Source organism: Chelonia mydas, chromosome 2 (assembly GCF_015237465.2).
Source record: "Chelonia mydas isolate rCheMyd1 chromosome 2, rCheMyd1.pri.v2, whole genome shotgun sequence".
Classification (NCBI taxonomy): domain Eukaryota; kingdom Metazoa; phylum Chordata; order Testudines; family Cheloniidae; genus Chelonia; species Chelonia mydas.
In genome coordinates, this window is record NC_057850.1 from 24,049,055 (window position 1) to 24,066,887 (window position 17,833).

At 40.0% G+C, this 17,833-nt stretch overlaps 1 protein-coding gene and 1 long non-coding RNA gene across 4 annotated transcripts in view; one reads left to right on the forward strand and one right to left on the reverse strand.

Annotated features, from left to right (window-relative positions):
* The window catches only part of SNTB1 (syntrophin beta 1), a 171,923-nt gene extending 158,857 nt beyond the window's left edge, over positions 1–13,066 (forward strand). For 2 of the 3 annotated variants that reach the window (XM_037892068.2, XM_007063394.4), the window contains 3 exons: positions 1,824–2,020; positions 5,457–5,647; positions 10,123–13,066. In XM_037892068.2, coding sequence (XP_037747996.1) covers positions 1,824–2,020; positions 5,457–5,647; positions 10,123–10,215 — 481 coding nt within the window. In that variant the 3' untranslated portion in view covers positions 10,216–13,066. The remainder of the gene's footprint in view (positions 1–1,823; positions 2,021–5,456; positions 5,648–10,122) is intronic. The other variant, XM_037892069.2, reaches the window with a different exon arrangement.
* LOC122464400 lies at positions 1,893–9,950 on the reverse strand. Its single transcript, XR_006288375.1, has 2 exons — positions 9,836–9,950; positions 1,893–4,103 (listed from the first exon to the last, which is right to left on the reverse strand). It is a non-coding gene; the product is annotated as an uncharacterized LOC122464400 (long non-coding RNA).
* Positions 13,067–17,833: the final 4,767 nt, after the last annotated feature.

A 17,833-nucleotide genomic window follows, 5' to 3' on the forward strand; every position in this document is an offset into this window, starting at 1 on the left:
CAAACCTAGAAAACTTTATATCCCGGCAGGAAAGAAATTGCACTTCTGGAGGAGTGGGCCAGATCCTCAGCTCGTATAAATTGGCCTACCTCTGTTGTTTATACCAACTGAGGATCTGGCCCATTATGTCTTTCAAAAATCTCCCTGCTCTAGGCATAATGTCTTTGCCTTTGTGATTTTATCTATTCAGATGAGCTTTCGTGTACAGTACTCTCTAAGGGGCAGTGTTTCAGAATGGAGGCATCTGATTCTCCAATGCCAAAGTCCTGTTGCTTCACTTCCTTTTTATTTTATAAAACACTGTCTTCATTAAACAGTAGCATTCTGTGATGTCAGGCACAAGGAATCTTTTTTTAAGGTGTGCAAAATAAATCGTTAGCTGGGAATTAATATTTAAATTTAGGGATTATCTTACATTGCAGGTATTGGACCAGTGGCCTTTTGTTATATATTGTCTCTGTGTATAACATTTATCATTAACATATGGTGAGATAAAAAAAAGACATTTATATTCCTGTTTTCTTCAGGTGTCAGTTTTATAAGAATCTTCCTGGTTTCAATTTATCAGTCTCTCCGAGATTTATTGTTTAACCCTTAAATGGTGAAATGTTTCTCTGCATTCATCATTACAATTGAACTGTTGCAATGTCCTTGAATTACTTCTCTAACTTTCTGCACATACACACACCCCTTAAAAATATGGATAATCTCAAGGAGAAAAGAGATATTTGGATGTCAATTTTATCTTAAAATAGCTTTTTCTGAAATTTAGCTTTTGGGCTAGATGACTCTTTGCCACTCTGAATATCAGCTGGTTGTCCTCGAGTAAAGGTAGCTTCAATTTTTCTTTATGTTCTACAAATATAAGAGAAAAGTTCAAGGTTACAGTTAGCTGGTGCATCTGAAATTATTTGCGCTTTAGTTGTTTAAGGAAAAATATATACAAGATGGTACTAGGTGTCTGTCCTTAGTTGATGTTTTATAGGAGCCTGTTACCTTGTTATCTAACATCATTTATTGTGAAGGTAGGCTGCAGATTTTTAGGTTTTTATCAGGGATACATTTTGCCACTGGAAGGAAGAGGTTTCTCTTTATATAATGTTATCTGAATTAGCACTCATATCTCTGAAGCAAAACATACAGTTTAGGGCTTAAGCATTAAGGCCAGAATCAGGTGCATAATTGTGTAGCTAATTTTTATGCACAATTGCCACAATCCCTGATGCAAATGAAATGTTTTGTACACCCAGATGGATATTTAGACACCCTGTCAACCGTTTAGACATCGTGTTGCTCCTTTGTATGTGAAGTTGCTTTAATTGTGAGGCAGACTTTGGGCTTGCTGCCCTGTGCTTTCAATGTTTTGAAAATCGGGCTCAGCAAGTATCATTTCTAGTCCAAATGAGAGAGAACTAGGATAATATACAACCCCAAACCCAGGATTTTGGCGCTGTTTGGTTGTGTTGTGTCCAGTTCCTGGAAGATGTGTCCACATCACAAAAACCATCTCCCACAACTAACACTATTTGCCACTCTTGTTGGCAGCCTCAGCAGGGACGTCAAGCTCTGAGTGGGCTTGGAAACTGAGTTACTCTTTCTCCCATATGCAGGTCCGTGTTAAGGCCTCTTGCCCTGCTTCTGCCCATTCTGTACCTGTTGTGTGGATAAACAGAAGCCTTCAGTCTCCAAGGCTGTTACTCTCGAACCTTTCGCCAGCACTAAATTCACTCCATTGTGTACAGCTGTGCGACATGAAACTCCGAGCAGTCTGAGCAGCGTCAAGCAATGCAAGCATTTTATTTTGTTTTTAAATCCAATTTCAGGTTGGTCCATTCAGGTCCTGGTAAGGGATCCCCACAATCTGGGGTGGATTTATCTTTTGCAACGCGCACCGGTACAAGGCAAGGGATTGAAACCCATCTCTTCAGGACAGAGACTAGCAGAGACCTCTCACTGTGGACAAGGAACATAGTGCAGGGCTGCCACAATTCAGCTGAGCTGATCACGGAAATCGCAACCTGTGAGTAACACTTGGAAGTTCTTCTTTACGTTGAGTCACTTTGGCATTTGCCTGTAGGCCTGTTTCTCAGTGCGAGAATCAAAATGCTGGATCTGTGATCATTAGTCCGGGATCAATGCTTGGAGAAGTTTGTTGGTTTCTCCAAGTTATTTCCACTGGAGCTGATAGAAACTTCAGAATGTAGACAAAATGTTTCTGTGAAAAGTTCATTGCTGCTTTTGCAGCCAGCTCTTAACTTCTATAGTAACTGTGGCAAATTGTGTGTTTTCAGGCCCCCTATGGTGTCATTCTGACTTCCATTTTGCTCTTTTCGTCCTCATTCTGATACGAGTCTAGCAGCCAATAATGCATGAAGTGCTAGAGTCAGAGATGGGGACCTCATGCCTTTGGGAAGTGATTGTCATGATGAGAAAGGAAGGGCTCCTGCTGCTGCTATGCTTCTGTTTCAAAGGCCCACAGCTCTATGACCCCTGGAAGGAACATCCTCGTGGAGTAAGAGGAGATATTGGGGGGAGGGAGTAAAGATTACTGGTGATCTGGTTGGGGCACCTGTCTGAAAAGAAGAGTGGGTAAGGTAGGAGCCATAAATGTCCAAAATTCACAAATAGATATTGGCCATTTACCCACCTTGACCTGCTTTTTTTAAAATAAAAAATGGGGGGGGGGAGTCTAATAACAATGGGTGCAAACCACCTCCCCCTTTAAGACAACCTACCTTCCTTCTAAGATGCAGTCAAGATTGAGTGACTGAGCACAGCAGTCTCTCTTCTTAGGGCTTGTCTACATGGGGAAAATGGCATAGCTATTCTGGATTATCTCCCTGTCTGGATGCTCTCATTCTGGAATAAGAGTGTCCACAAGCAGAGTTATTCCAGAATAGCAATTCACACCTCACCTTATTTCAGATTAACTTCCCTTGCGGACAAGCCCATATTTTGGTCAACTGAACTTAAATGCCTGGCTGAGCCCCCTTCACCCTGCCGTTCCTATTTGTTGGTTTGCCTTTTTACTTGTTCAAAGGGGTGCAGTTCTCGCTGTTCAAGACCCATCCCCAAAACCTGTAAAATCCTTGTTTTGTGATCTGTTTGCCACCCACTCTTTCCTTTCATCAATGCTGGTAAAATTGGGTACTCCATCAATTTTACTTGAAGGTCTAAGTCTCATCTGGCACTCAGTCCCCGAGCTAACCTAAAGGTTAAATCAGCCATGCTGCAGAATTCCTGCTGCAATAGATGCTGGTTACAGTTATCAGGGTCTTTTTTCAATTACAAGGAAACTAATTAGTATTCAAAAGTGTCTTCATCTTTGTTGAAATTCTTCAGTGATTCCCTTTGCAGCTTTTAACTTTCGATGCTCATTTTGTGCTTGAAAAGAGAGGCTGACTCTCTGAATGTCTGTTTTGGAAGCAGGGGTGCTACCTGAATCTTAAGGTTAATGAGATTTTCTTTTGTATCTTGGCATTCAGAGATGCACACAAACATGAAGGGTGAGACAAATTAGGTCCAGGGGAATGACCTTTTTTATTTACTCCCTACAACACCCAACAAATTAATTTAACTATATATATTTGACTCCTGTTTGGGTGTTGTAAAGCAGAATGAATTTCAGTAGTCTTTCACAGGCTGGAGGCGTAGAACAAGGTCTTGATTAATTTACTATAGGTCTATACCAAATGTGAAGTTTCACCAGGTATCAGTCAGTTCTCAGAGTGCTGTTTTTCATAGTCCTTCTCCACAGCTCTTCAGTCCAGCCTTTAAAAATAACACTTTGTTTTACTGCTAAGTGGTATAAATTGTTCTAATTTTAGGGCATGTCTGCACAGCTCTGATTTTGTGGCCAATGACAGGCAGTTATCTTAACTGCTTACAAGTAACACAGCTCAGTTTACATCATCCACTCACCTGCCTTTCTTCCGTCCACACCCGACACTTATCTGCCTAGCTCCGTCCTGACAAAGACATTCATGTCTGTTGATCCACTGTGCCTCTGTAAGGAGTAGTGTCCTGAGGAGGTGCCCATGAAGCCAGATCAGCTGCTCACGGGGCAATGCATTTGGAAGTGTCCTGGTGCAGAGAGGGAGCCTCTTGGGAGAAAGGAGGACCAACCAGTCTAGTTACTCAGACCAGGAGTAGCAAAAGCTTCCTAAAAGTGTGTGTGTGGGGGGCCACCAGCGCCCAAACCATGGCCACACCACCCCTTCCCACCAAGCCCCCGCCCTGCCCCTTCTCCCTAGTCCCCACCCCACGCCTCCTCTTCCAGCCAAGATTCCAGTCCTCACTCACTCCTCTCCCCACACACCCGTCCCTTGCCCTGATAGCTGGTAAAAAGTGGGAGGGCCAGCCCCCCCGTTCTGGCACCCCTGCCTCAGACACAATTTGGGGTTCTGTCTGTACTGCATAAAACAAACCCATTTGAAACACTTAAGGAGAGGATTGCAGAGAGAACTTCAAATTAGAACATGCAGCTATCTTTGAATAGTTAGGAACAGAGTATGGAGCAACTGATCTCATATTGGAGGTCAGGGGAAGGCATAGTACCCTACAGGTACATGAGGGGCTTATTTCCAGGTAGAACTCCAGGCAGATGAAGGTAAAGACTGCACTTCTCTTGAGCAAGGAGTCAGTCATTCAGGTAAGTATACCTATAAACAGTCAATGAGTGGCATTGTGGAGGTAACCAATAGCCTTGCCCTGCTGAGCACAGGAACAGCAGTAAACAGATCAGAAGGAACAACTAATTTCACCCGCTCTCTATCCCTGAGCAAGAGCAAAGGATGAGGAAGGGCTTTACATATGCCTGATGGAAATTCGGTTGAAAGTTAACTGGTTCCAGTTGGCAATCAAATTTTGGAACAGAGCCAGGGCAACTCATCCTTTTGTAGAAATCACAGACCAGCAGAAACCAAGAGAATCCTGTGAAAGGACTCTAGTGAAACCTACTAGAATTTCCATGGGAATTGGTACTATGTGTGTGTGTGTGTCTATTATGTATAAAACACACACAACTATATATGTTAAAGGAAACTCAGTGAAAGCCAATTAAGGAATAGTGACTCTGGAATACAGAATAAAAACACATAAAGTAATCTTTTCTCACCGACATTCAAATCCACACCGTCTAGTTCTTTAGCTACTCATCTCCAATCACCAATCTCATACCCACACTACTTTAACTCTGTTTGTTTCAGAAAAGTGGCTTGACTTTCTGTCTATAAAAGAATGTTGGTTTCTTTTTAGTTAAATAGAATTTGGAAGAGGTTTAAAGCAGGTTAAAATGTGGACGTAGACAGGATGACTCTGTTTCCTTTAAAAGGTAGTTTCCTTGTTAATGTAAGTAGAGTGGATAATAAGTCACCATAGATGTGAATGGTATTTTACAAATATAAGCTTCTTAAGGGCAGGGGTTTCATAATCTAAATTTTGTTTTTCGTGTTCAGCTTGCACCTACAAAAACCAGGAGTGCCGTTTGACCATCCATTATGAACATGGATTCTCTCTCACAGTTGAACCACAAGATGGTGCCTTGTCCAAAACAATTGCACAGTGTCCCTATGAAAAACTAAAAATGTCTTCAGATGATGGCATTAGGATGCTTTATTTAGACTTCGGAGGCAAAGATGGAGAATTTGTAAGTACTGCATTTAGCTATGGGAATGCAGGTGACCATTTGTGCATGCAGCTATTACAAGCAATTATTCTTTGCATGATTAGCATGACAGTATGCTCGATGGAGCTGCCTGTCCTTGAGTTCGTGGTTTGGGGCAGGCACTTACAAGCCAGCTAACATAGGTTAAATATATATGTGGGTGCCATGATTTCTGGTAATCAAAACGTAAATTGTTCCGTGCACTGTTGAACTCCTAAAGTAATAATGACTGATATCTATTAAAATTTATAAGGAAATTGGCAAGGCCTTTTATCACGATTACATGGACCTGTCCTTAGAAACAGTCAATAAAATAAAAATGGGGTAGGGATAAAATAGTAAAACCATGCAAGGAGGGAAGAATGATTTCCTGTATTTAGGGACAAATTGGGTTCCATGGTGGTCAGACACTCCAGAGTTTTTGCATTTGTATGCATCAATCTGTAAACACTTATGAAAAATGCAAACACTTGTTAACTAAAGGACTGATTTTCAAACATGCTCAGCACCCACAGTGACACTTATGGCCAGATTTTCAAAAAAACCTCAGCCACCAATCTGTTGTGCACTTTTGAAAACCTGGCCACTTATTTTGGTGCCTAAATGGACTTTAAGCACTTATGAAGATCTGGCCACAACTGTGGGTGCTAAGTTCTTTTGAAAATTCTGTCCTATGTGTCCAGTCTTGCTAGGTGCTTGCTACTCCTAGTTAAGTTACTGTAAATTGAAGGTGCTGAGTACCTAAAAGGATCAGGCTATAATGTTGCACTTTAACGCCATTGACCTGCAACAGTGGGAGAGAATGGTTTAGAAAGTCATTTTCTGTAGAAACACACTGTTCCCATTATTCGAATGTAGAACAAAGAGTGGAAATAAATGGCCATTTAGAATATAGTGCCACTATTTCTGGCTTTATGAAATCCTTACATCAGAAGCAAAGAACCATATCAGCTTCAAGAAAGTGCAGAACAAAACATAGGCTCATTTCAAGGGTAGAGACTGTGGGCTAGATCCACAAAAAGGACTTTGGCTCAGCACTGTAGCACCTAACCCTTAGATACCCTTCCACCTAGTGGAATCCACAGCCCTGAGTTAGGTGCCCAGGCTCTGACATATATGACATGTAAGACATATGGAGAGTTAGCTGCCTAGGAATGGGATTCACAAAAGCCAGCAGGCTGAGCAGGGAGCTGCCTCAGCTAGCCAACAGGAAATACTGAAGAGAGGGGTAGGGCTTAGGCAGGGTTCATGATTCTTCATTCAAGGTTCACAGCCATGAACTCTCTCCTGGTGTTGGGAACCTAAGCCAGGTCAGCTCTTTCTTACAAAAAAAACAAGAGAACCCCCCCCTTCTGTCCCCTCCCCTGCCAGGAGCCCAGCTGTTAGCACAATTGCCAGGATGTGGAAGACTCAAGTTCCAATCCCTGTTCCCTATACAAATTGGGACAGTTTCAAAAGGAGAGACTGAGACAGTCCTACCCCAAATACCCCATAGCCCAGTGGTTAGGGCACTCTGCTGAGAGCTGGGAGACCCAAGTTCACATTCTTGCTCCAAATCAGACAGAGGGAACAAATGACCCCAGGGCTCCTGGGGGAGCAGCCTAACCACCGGGCTAAAGGTTTCATATAGACAGCGGTAACCCCACCACCATTGCTTTGTGTGGGGGCTGATTGGTTAGTTAGCCTCTGAGCATGCCGACCTTAGCAGATCCCACAGTGAGTTAGTTGGGGGAAGACCTCATTTGAGGATCCTGACAGGGTATAGGCATGAGTTAGGTGCCAGGGCATCAGGACTGAGGTGATTGTGTACATGCCCAACGGCAAATATTTAGGGGCTTAGAAGACTTTATTGGTGGGAATGTAGGTGTCTAGAGAGTTTAGGCACCTACAGAGTTAATGAGCAGCTAAGTGAGAGTTTTGAGGATCTAAATTTTGACTTCAGTTCCTGAAGTGGCAGTTAGGTGCCTAAATCCTTGTGTGGAGCTAGCCCTGTATTAACGGTGGGATTCTATAATAGAAGATTTGACTGTCCTGCTCTTGCCTACTACCTGGTGATGACACCTTGATCTGTACTGTTCATTAATTTATATGTTTATTCTATGTAGAATGAGGTCTAGCATCGAAAACAGAACAGCCATAGTTGCTATAGTGCGATCAGTGGGATACAAAACATTCCATCTGCTGTTGCAGGAGGCGAGGTGAAGAATCTATTTTCCTTCAGGAAACTGGCTTGACTGGCAGTTGTTGAGGCACTGGCCCTCTAGAACAGCCAGTTGCCATCTTTACCCCATTGGCTAGTTAAAAGATGGTGCATCCGGACTGGTCCATCTATAGCTGCTAGGATAACAAGGTCTGTGATATAAATGCACAATAACAACATGTACAGTGAACAAGTATTTCAGAGACCCAGACTACTCATACTGGAGTTGAGTTCTGCTAATAGTGTCAAAAAGAGTAAGAACAAACTCTTAATGGAAAGTGACATACCTATCTGTCTATCTATCGATGCCTCTTTTTAGATACATGTGACATTTAGAAATTATATTCTATATATAGTGAAATCCATTGTAGGCACCTACTTGTGGACCTGAAAAGGCAGCTGCCTAGAGCATGTTGGTGTTCGTATAAAGCTGAAGTCAAATTGTACACTAAATATTTGGAAATTGTTCTTAAGACAGTTTGTCTACGACAGGCAGCTTCTTGTTTTATTTTCACTGAGATGCTGATACATCCTAATCTCTGAGCTGAATTATTCACTCGATCCCACCATTCTTACGGCTTCTAAACTCAGTCCAGAATTTTTTATTGCTCTATCACTCAGAATCGGTTTTGTGTGCACGCCTACATCAAGAAGTTCAAACAGAAGCATGGGGGAGACAGTTGAAATGTTCTGCAAATCTAGTCAGATACTTCTCTCAGAAAAGCCTGTAAACACGCTGCACCGTTTCTGCTGTTGCTCTGCCATCAGGCTCAGACGTGTGCCGATTTTATTTTTTGCACTTGCAAAGCAGAACACATTAAACAAAAGAAAGTAGAATTAAGGCAGTTTTTCAAAAAAAAAGAAAAATCCAGGTTATTTGCCGCCTTAATGTTGAAAGGCATTTTTGGATGTGCTGTGGGGAGTCAATTTCACTCAGTTCGCTAAAGTTGCGTAAAAGTATGCCCTTTCAAACTGAGTCTTGAGGCCATGGTTCAATGCATTAACCAGTCTCAGACGGTGTTCTCAGTTAGTGAACACAGACTGACTGCTTGAATTGCTCCAGCCTGCAAACCTCAGGCACTCAGCCTCTCTTTCACAATCCAAACGGTGCCCCCTAACCTTCCCCTCTCCTGTGTGAGGCTCCCTTTAAAAGCTGGAACTTGAACCTGTTGGAAAACTTCAGGGGTTAAACTAATTCCACCCTCTAAACAGAAGTGTTGGGATTCCCTGTGAGACCTTTCTGCTGGGTTTATCCAGAACCCCTCATCCACTTCTCTGGGATCCAAAAAACTCAGTTTGACTCCAGCATGTCACTCAGATTATTGTGTTAGACATGCAATAGCTCTTTGCCCGGGCTGGCCCGAGAACCGGTGATTTATTTACAGGGGGCAACCACAATTCCAATTCATGTTGTACACCATAAAGTTTGTATACATCTTCCCTAGCCCCTAACATCTATACTTCTTGCATTAAAGACCAATTGCTTTGCAGATTGTGTAAGGCAAGCTTGGATGCAGTGTTGGGCCCAGGATATTAGAGAGACAAGGTGGGTGAGGTAATATCTTTTACTGGACCAACTTCTGTTGGTGAGAGAGACAAGCTTTCAGACTTACACAGAGCTCCTCTTCAGGTGTTTCCCAGAACCTGAAGAAGAACTCTGTATAAGCTGGAAAACTGGTCTCTCTCACCAACAGAAGTTGGTCCAGTAAAAGATATTATCTCAGCCACCTTGTCTCTCTAAAGCAAGCTTATCAGTTCAGGGATTTTCTGTATACTTTATTTATTCTAAACAGATCCACAATAGTTAGTTTAGTTAGTTTTTGCTTCTCTTATTTACAAAAATGTATTCACAATAGTTAGTAGTTTCAGCAATTACTTGTCTCGGCTTGTTCAGCAGTTACTTGTTCAGACACGTCTTATCTTAAGTTGGGCCTGCTCACATCAGCTAAGCCAGCCCTACAAGAACCTACCGTGTTCAGTTTCGAGACCCATCAGAAAGCAAATTCTGCAGCTCTAGGATTTTTTGGACAGTGGCAGGGTCATTGATTACTCTTAATGACCCGAGTATTTGCAACAAGACAAACTGTAGACAAATAAGATGCAGTGTGATGTACATGATAAAGTGCTGGTTTTTATCTGATTGCTTTAAAACTATTAGCAGATAATAGATCAAGTAAATAATTGGCAAATGACGGCTAGTTTTGTCAGTACTTTGTGACCTGAACCACCACTAACTCCATCTCTTTTCTAATTTCAGCAACTGGACCTTCATTCTTGTCCAAAGCCAATTGTGTTCATCATTCATTCCTTCCTTTCAGCTAAGATTACAAGACTTGGTTTGGTGGCATAAATTACATTGGTTTCCTAAAAGAAAAATGAAACTGCCATGCTAATCTGAAGTACAATCAATAGAAGACACCTGTAGCTGCTAGCAATGTACAAAAGATTGGAGTTCAATGCAAGGACTTCAGTTCTGGTGATTCTCCAAGGCCCAGCCTTCATTTTGATCAGCTACAAAGGAGGCACACACCGAAAAAAACCAACAGATTTTAGACTCAGAACAGTCGTTTCAGTCACTGTCAGTTGCAGGAGACAATAACATAGCTCATTGTAAACAATGGCAAAAACGGAATTTTACAATGTTAGTAATTTAAAACCACATACTGTACAGTGGGAATGAGTATAGTACTGTATGTGTAAGCATTTCAAAATCATAAATCGTGCCTATTTCAAAGTATTTGCTTATATAGAGTAAGTAAGGGCTAAGCAGATGCAAGACTGGGCACTTATCAGTCGTGATTCAGAATAAGGCTTGATATTTGTTTCTCTTTTTTGATACTACGTGAAGTGGTGGCTTTACGAAGATTAAAAAAAAAAATCAGTAAAATATTACTTTCACCCCAGTTGATGTGCTATTTAAATATCTTGCTGTTCCATAGGAAGGAGTCATGAGAGGCAGCTGCTTTAACGCCCCGGCAGGTATGTTTTGAGTGTGCATGTACTCCAGTAGGGTACTCTAAAGCAGGAGTTCTCAATCTTTTTCTGTCTGAGGCTGCTCCCTTCCCCCCTACAACATGCTGTAACAACTCCCCAGCCCACCTGTGCCCCCAAAACTGTTTTTCTCATATGCACTAGATTAAAAGCCAGGGCCAGCATTAGAGGGTAGCAAGCAGGGCAATTGCCTGGTGCCCCACGCCACAAGGGGTCCCATGAAGCTAAGTTGCTCGGGTTCACTTTTCTGCCCTGGGCTCCAGTGAGTCTGACACCAGCCCTGCTCTCTGGTTTATTTTGGCGTACCCCCAGTTGAGAACCTCTGCTCTAAAGCAACCAAGAGCTCCTTAGTGAACAGCCCAGCACCCAGTTCAGAGCATCTGGGGCATTTTCTAATGGTCCTTATGTAATGAGCATATGTGCACATTCCTGTAGGGGGCACCAAAGCAGCAGTAATTATAGGACTTTTGTTGAATAGCCGGGTAACCACAAGAGAGCGCAAAGGGGCCCGTTCAAGTGTCCTTAACTTATGAGCACACAGGGTAAACTTTTTAAAAGAACTAACCTAACTTTAAGAGCCTAAGTCCCACTGAAGGTCAGGGGCACCCAGTCACTCTTCAAAATCGGACTGAAGAGCTTTTGAAAATTTTACCCACAAGGCAAGTTATGGTGCCTCACTTAACATTGTGCCCTAGTAGTATGCCCTGCTGCTAAATCAGTTAAATTGAAATAGATTTCATTAAGAAACATGTGTAGCTCTGTAATAATTCATTTAAAAATGCATTTGAGATACAAAAAGTGGCCTGAGAATTTAGTAGGAGTGGAATGAAAAACTGTTGATCACGTAGAATTTATACCACTTTTAAGCTGCAAACAGAATTAACTCTTTGAAATAGATATTCGTAATGTGTTGACACTAAAGCCACATTTTGAAAGCCAGGCTTTTAGAAACAAGCAGAAGTCATGAATGTGATTGCTTGCGGAAGTTCAGCTGTAGCATTGTAATGATATGTATTGCTTTTTAAACTTTACAAGTAAGCTACGTTTTAATTTAGATGTCACTCAATTGGCAAAGAAAACAAATCACATTAATATAATAAATTAAATAATAAAACAGTGATTCCATTTTAATTGTTTTCAGTTGAGGTCTTGAGCCCAGTAAATAAGTCAAATCTGTTTCCACATACATAAAGGCTTGATTTATGGTGGTTTTCATACATGTGTTAATTAGTAATAGAAAAATACTCATTTTAAATTTTTAAAGAGATGCTGGGCTGAATTCACAAACACTGCACTGTACTTGCAAAACGTTATACCCGAGAAAGAGGTAATTTTGGAACAGTACACAAATGTAGTTATCTTCAAAGTAATTTGCCTATCTAGTAACTTTCATTTCTACCTTAATGGCACTTAATTCCACTTACAATAGGGAATTAAAACTTATTTTATTCCCCCCCCCAAAAAAAAAAAAAGTTAAATAATTTGCTATTATTTTCCATTCATGCAGTTATCTGTGGTAGATCTTTGATCTCTTCTGGTTTAGGTATGCATGATTTTAGACTGCATAGACTTTCAGGGGGGCAAGTATAGGGTTGGGCCTTTGATCATAGAATCATATTTCAGTAAAAGCCTATGCAAAATGTATCAAAAAGTAAATGCCAAGGTTTGTGAATTTAACACAGGAGGCATCTCCCCTGAAACCTTCTAACTCGCACAATGCAAAGTGTTTTTTGTCCAAGTACAAAATGTTTATGTATTTGGACCCGTTCCTATAGAAATTTGAGAGATTCAAGCAGCAGCTTGTGTACTATGGATAAGAGTCAATACATATGTAAATTATACTGCACTATGTCTTTATTCCTTTAACACTTAAAGTCACTGGAATGTTATATAAACATGTATGTTCATTGTAAATTATCAGAATTCATATTAGTATCAATAATTAAATTACACAGTATGTAATCTGAGGTGCTCAGTACTATATGAAGTATAAGTGAATAACTAAATAGTTTGCAAAGAAAGTTCATATTATATATTTATAGACAAATTAAAAATTATGGTAATTACAAGTGTTATTTCTTCATCATTTACAGATTTTGGAGTGATTCATATTTGGATGGGGTTGACAAAATATGGGCCTACTCCACATTTATATGAGTATAGTTTATATTTTAGAGGGAAAATATATTTAATAAAAGTCATTTATTTGATTTTTGTGAGGTGAGCTTAATTTGTACAATAGGCTATTGAGAATTCAGTATTTACACCATTTCTGGTCTCAGGGAACATTACACTTAATTCCTAAAATGTAAGTAGGTGGAAAAACACTTCTTCGCTGGCTTAAAAGTGCATTATATTTATAGTGAGGACAATGTTCTTTAGACATGATTTTTAAATGGGAGAGAAAATGCACCATTATTAATGGTGTCAGCAGTGCGTTTGGTGGCCTGTGAAGTGAACTGAGGGTCTCAGTCCAGTTCCTAGTGGACAAATAACCACATCCTAATATGCATCTCTGTTGGCAGTCTCTCTCATCACCAAGGACAGAAAGGAAAAGGCAACTCTACTACCTGGGGGTCATTGAAGGCATGTATGCAGCTGTGTGGGGAAACCTGCCGTGTCTATGAGGTATCTTTCCAGCACCTTTTACAAGCACTAAATTCACTTTGTTTTCCCCAACACAGTTCCTGAAGCGTGTGTCTGCCTGGTGGTAGCAGTAGTGTAGTGAGAGTAGACAAATCACTGCATTTGAACACTTCATTTTTCATCAAAAAAGTGGCTGGGGAAAGAAGATTTGGTTTCCTCTCACCATTCAAATTCATAAATAATGCCTTAAATAAAAAAAAAATGTATTTTGTCTATAAAGCCTGCTCATTTAACTAACTAGATTGCGGTTTCAGAGAGAAAGTGTTCAGTCTAGTTTAGAACAGGCTTCCCATGCAGACACTTAAAGAGAAGGAGGGGACTTTTATTAAAATATTATTTGTGAATAATTAACTTTAATTCTAAATAGAACATTCTTGAAACTGTAAAACCTGTATAGAAATATCACTAATATTAGCAAGAATAGAACATCTATACAGAAGATGTTATCAGAAAAGTACTACCATCTACATTGTATATCTCAGAAAATAAAACTGATCTGATCTGTTAGGGAAACATACTGATTCTTTTATGAGACCTTCTGGTCCTTGGAAAACGCAGTATGTATACGAAGGAAGAATGTCAAGATCATGCAAATATCTAATAGTTCTCTCCTTGCAATCCCATAGAAAGAAATAAAAGTCAATTTCACTGTAGGAGGATGAATTGGCAGGAGCTGCTCACTTCAAAAGGTCTTTTGAATGTAGATGGATGCTTTGTACTTAAAAGTAACTAGTATTTTTTTTAAGTGGCCGCTGTTAAATCATGAAAAGCTTTTTTATGGATTGCCAGGTAAACCACTGCCACACAACATTAGTCAACAAATGAAACTACTGCTCGCTCTCTCCATATGAAAGCAAGTATTCCTATTTCTTGGAGGACATGGAGTTATGTTTGTTTTCACGACTTGTCATTTTTCTGGGCCTAGTTGCCTGATTTGGATGACAGGATCAGGCCCCTTGTACTGTACTTTAAAATGATATCCATTCTGATGGCATTTCAATGGCTCAATCTTGCTCCCTTTTTAAAAAAAAAAGAAAATCAATTGAAACTTTGCCATTGACTTCACCGAAAACAGAATCACCCCTAAAGATGTACATGCCGCCACAATATTACCATCTTTTTGCTTAGAAGTCAGAAAAATAATGAACAGATAAGCTGTGCTTTCATATAAATGCCAGAGTGATGAAACAGCCCTGAGGCAGTATTTCGCCAGCAGGGGAAAAACAATCACATAAAAGGTAACTTGAAAATTGTATTCAGTATGGAAGTTCTTGAATTCAAAGGGAAATTTATGATCCACAGCATTATCCATGATAATGTCTAAGTTAACTGCTAAAAAACATCCGCAAGATTGACTTTTTAGAGTGCACCAACTGATTACCCAGTGCAAAATCTTAAGATAACGAAATTGAACCATGCAGCATGTTAGATACTTATAAAATAACAAGGATTACACCATTTCCTCAAAATGGACGAGTTTTTCCACGTGAAAACTGAAAAGCCATAACTCTATTTTAGTCCAGTTACAAATCCTGTGTTTATGTACAATAAGTATAGGTAAGGTAACTGAAAAATGACTGCCAGACCAGAACTGAATAGTTCCTGCCTCTGAGGCAATTTTTGCACAGGGTTAAAACATATTTAAGTGGGAAAACTGTGTTCCAGGTACTCAAGCACTGTAGGAAGTAAACTCTTCCCTCTATGCAGTCACACTCACACCATTGCTCCCCCCCGTGCAGCATGAAGAGAGAGAGTGGGAAGGAACTGCACATTGGTAGAATAAGACTTGTACCACATCCTGACTTGCACAAGTAGGGAAGCAAGCAACGAAAGTTATAAACACACTGCTTCAAGGTAGGCACAAGACTAGTCACATATGACCCACTCCTCCCACTGACTTAAATAGGACAGGATCAGCTCTGTTTAGAAAAAGGATGATCTAGCAGTCTTAGCTTCCAAATTCAAAAACAGGGGATATCATAATTTGTTCCACAGAGTCATTTTGAGGCCATATTAATGCAAGTTTATAAAGTATGGAAGGCACTACTGTATATAAATGCATAATGTTGTTACAGCCTGAGTTAGTTTAATGGTGGAGCTAAATGGGATGAGTATACACTCTGGCACACCACCCCCTCATTTCAGACTGCTTGGATACCGTGGTGGTTATTAGCACAGTGTGTCTCTAACCAATGAGTTTCACTTGCTGAGAGATATAAGTGAGTAGCCAGTTCCAGTACTGACTACGGACACACCACATGCAGAGAGAAGAGTGACTATTACACCTAATTTATACAAGCCCTCCTGCAACTAAGTACTGCATTTGTTTCATGCAGTATAAGGTTTGGAATCAGTTTCATTAATAAGGTTGTGCTTGCTCATTGTAGCAAGCCTCAGCCATTTTACACAGTGAAGAAATTTGGCCCCACTACCTGCAGGTTAACTCCTGCATAATTAATCCAATTTTCTAATTTACTATGTACAAAATGAGTTTACATTTTCAGCTATAAACAATATCAGCAAGAAAACTGCTAGTATTAAGTAGGAAATGCAGCTTCCAAAAGCTACATTATAAAATTAAGGTTTGTTCAAGAGTAAGTGCAGTGTTAGTTTTCAAATTCAGATTGCTAATTTAAATTTAAACATAATGAAACTTCCAGATGCAAAATCTTTATACATTCATCAAACATTAAAAAAACATGCACATCTGCATTCAAGGGTTCTTTAGCGTATAAAGAAATAACTAACTTGATAGATCACAGTAGCACAAAGTACTTATACTCTTAAAATTGGACTGTTAATTTAAGCAAGTCTCATTAAAGTATACCTAGAAACTTTATTTCTGTTTTATAGCCGACGTCGTAACAGGGTAAAAACAGAAAAGTAAAATGTGAATAGGGTAGTAGAATAAGCAAGCCATATGGTCACAAATATAACTCAGCAGTTCTGTACATGCATTTTTTAATTTAAATGAACAGACACAGTGATACATTTTAAGACTTTAGCATTCCCAGTTCAGAATAAGAATCACTCAAACCTTTCAGGCCACTAACCCAAATGTTATGTTTATAGTTTTATTTCATTATAACCCTACAAGTGTAAGTGAAGACCTACCTTCTTATGGGAGGTTATCATCCTGTTCCCATCAAGATTTTTGCTAAAAAAACTTATTGGGTATTTGAGGAGAGAATGTCAGGTTAAATTTGGCCTACGATTTAGTTTCAGCTCATAGAATAGAAATTTTATGAAAGTTGCAAACAGTAGAAATATTTCCATGTAATGTTTAAAAGAAAAAAATGAAAAATTTTTAAACAGTGTTTGAAACTCAACATTGTAGCCTTGTGTTAACACATCAGAACCTGACAGTGAAATTAACTGAAGATGTAACAAAGGTGAAATTGACTAGTTGATTTCTGTTGTCTACACTGAAAAGTAGTATTACCATTATTACTGTAAAAAGAACAGGAGGACTTGTGGGTCCTCAGAGACTAACCAATTTATTTGAGCATAAGCTTTCGTGAGCTACAGCTCACTTCATCGGATGTAGCTCACGAAAGCTTATGCTCAAATAAATTGGTTAGTCTCTAAGGTGCCACAAGTCCTCCTTTTCTTTTTGCGGATACAGACTAACACGGCTGCTACTCTGAAACCCATTATTACTGCGTACATCATGGTAGCACCTAAAGACCCATGATAGCAGGCAGTGTACAAACAACCCCCCCCCCCCCCCACTCCCTTCTTCAGCTCAGAGTTTGCCATCTACTTTAAATGATTTAGGCCTGGGTTTTCAAAAGGAGCCTACGGGAATTAAACACCTCAATGCCAATTGGATACCAACTCCTTAGAGCTTGTCTACACAGAGACATTGTGCTGCTTTTCTACCAGTATAGTTAAGGCAGTACAAAGACCCTACAGTGGGTACACTCTATATGGTATGGATGTACCTAGACCAGTGTAGCTTTTTGCTGGAAAGTCTGCGCTACAGGTTTTGTACCAATACAACTATCCCCATTAGGGGAGTGATTTTAATTCCAAAATAATTACAAGTGCCACATCCCCCACTGTGGATTCAGTTATATCAGTGTAAAGATACCTAGGACTGATAGCACCAATTCCCCTTCCCTACACGAATAACTATACTGGTGTAAGGAACTTTTAATTTAAAGGTGTTTGTAACATAGGTCAGGATTTTCTTTTCTTTTAACTTATTTGTAAATCTGACAGTGCCACTTTAAAGCAGCACTGGTCAGTTCATTTTCAGATAAAATGGTTCTTGTTCTGTTTAGGAAGCCACTGCTCTCAATTTCACAGCTCTCTTTAGATCAATGGTA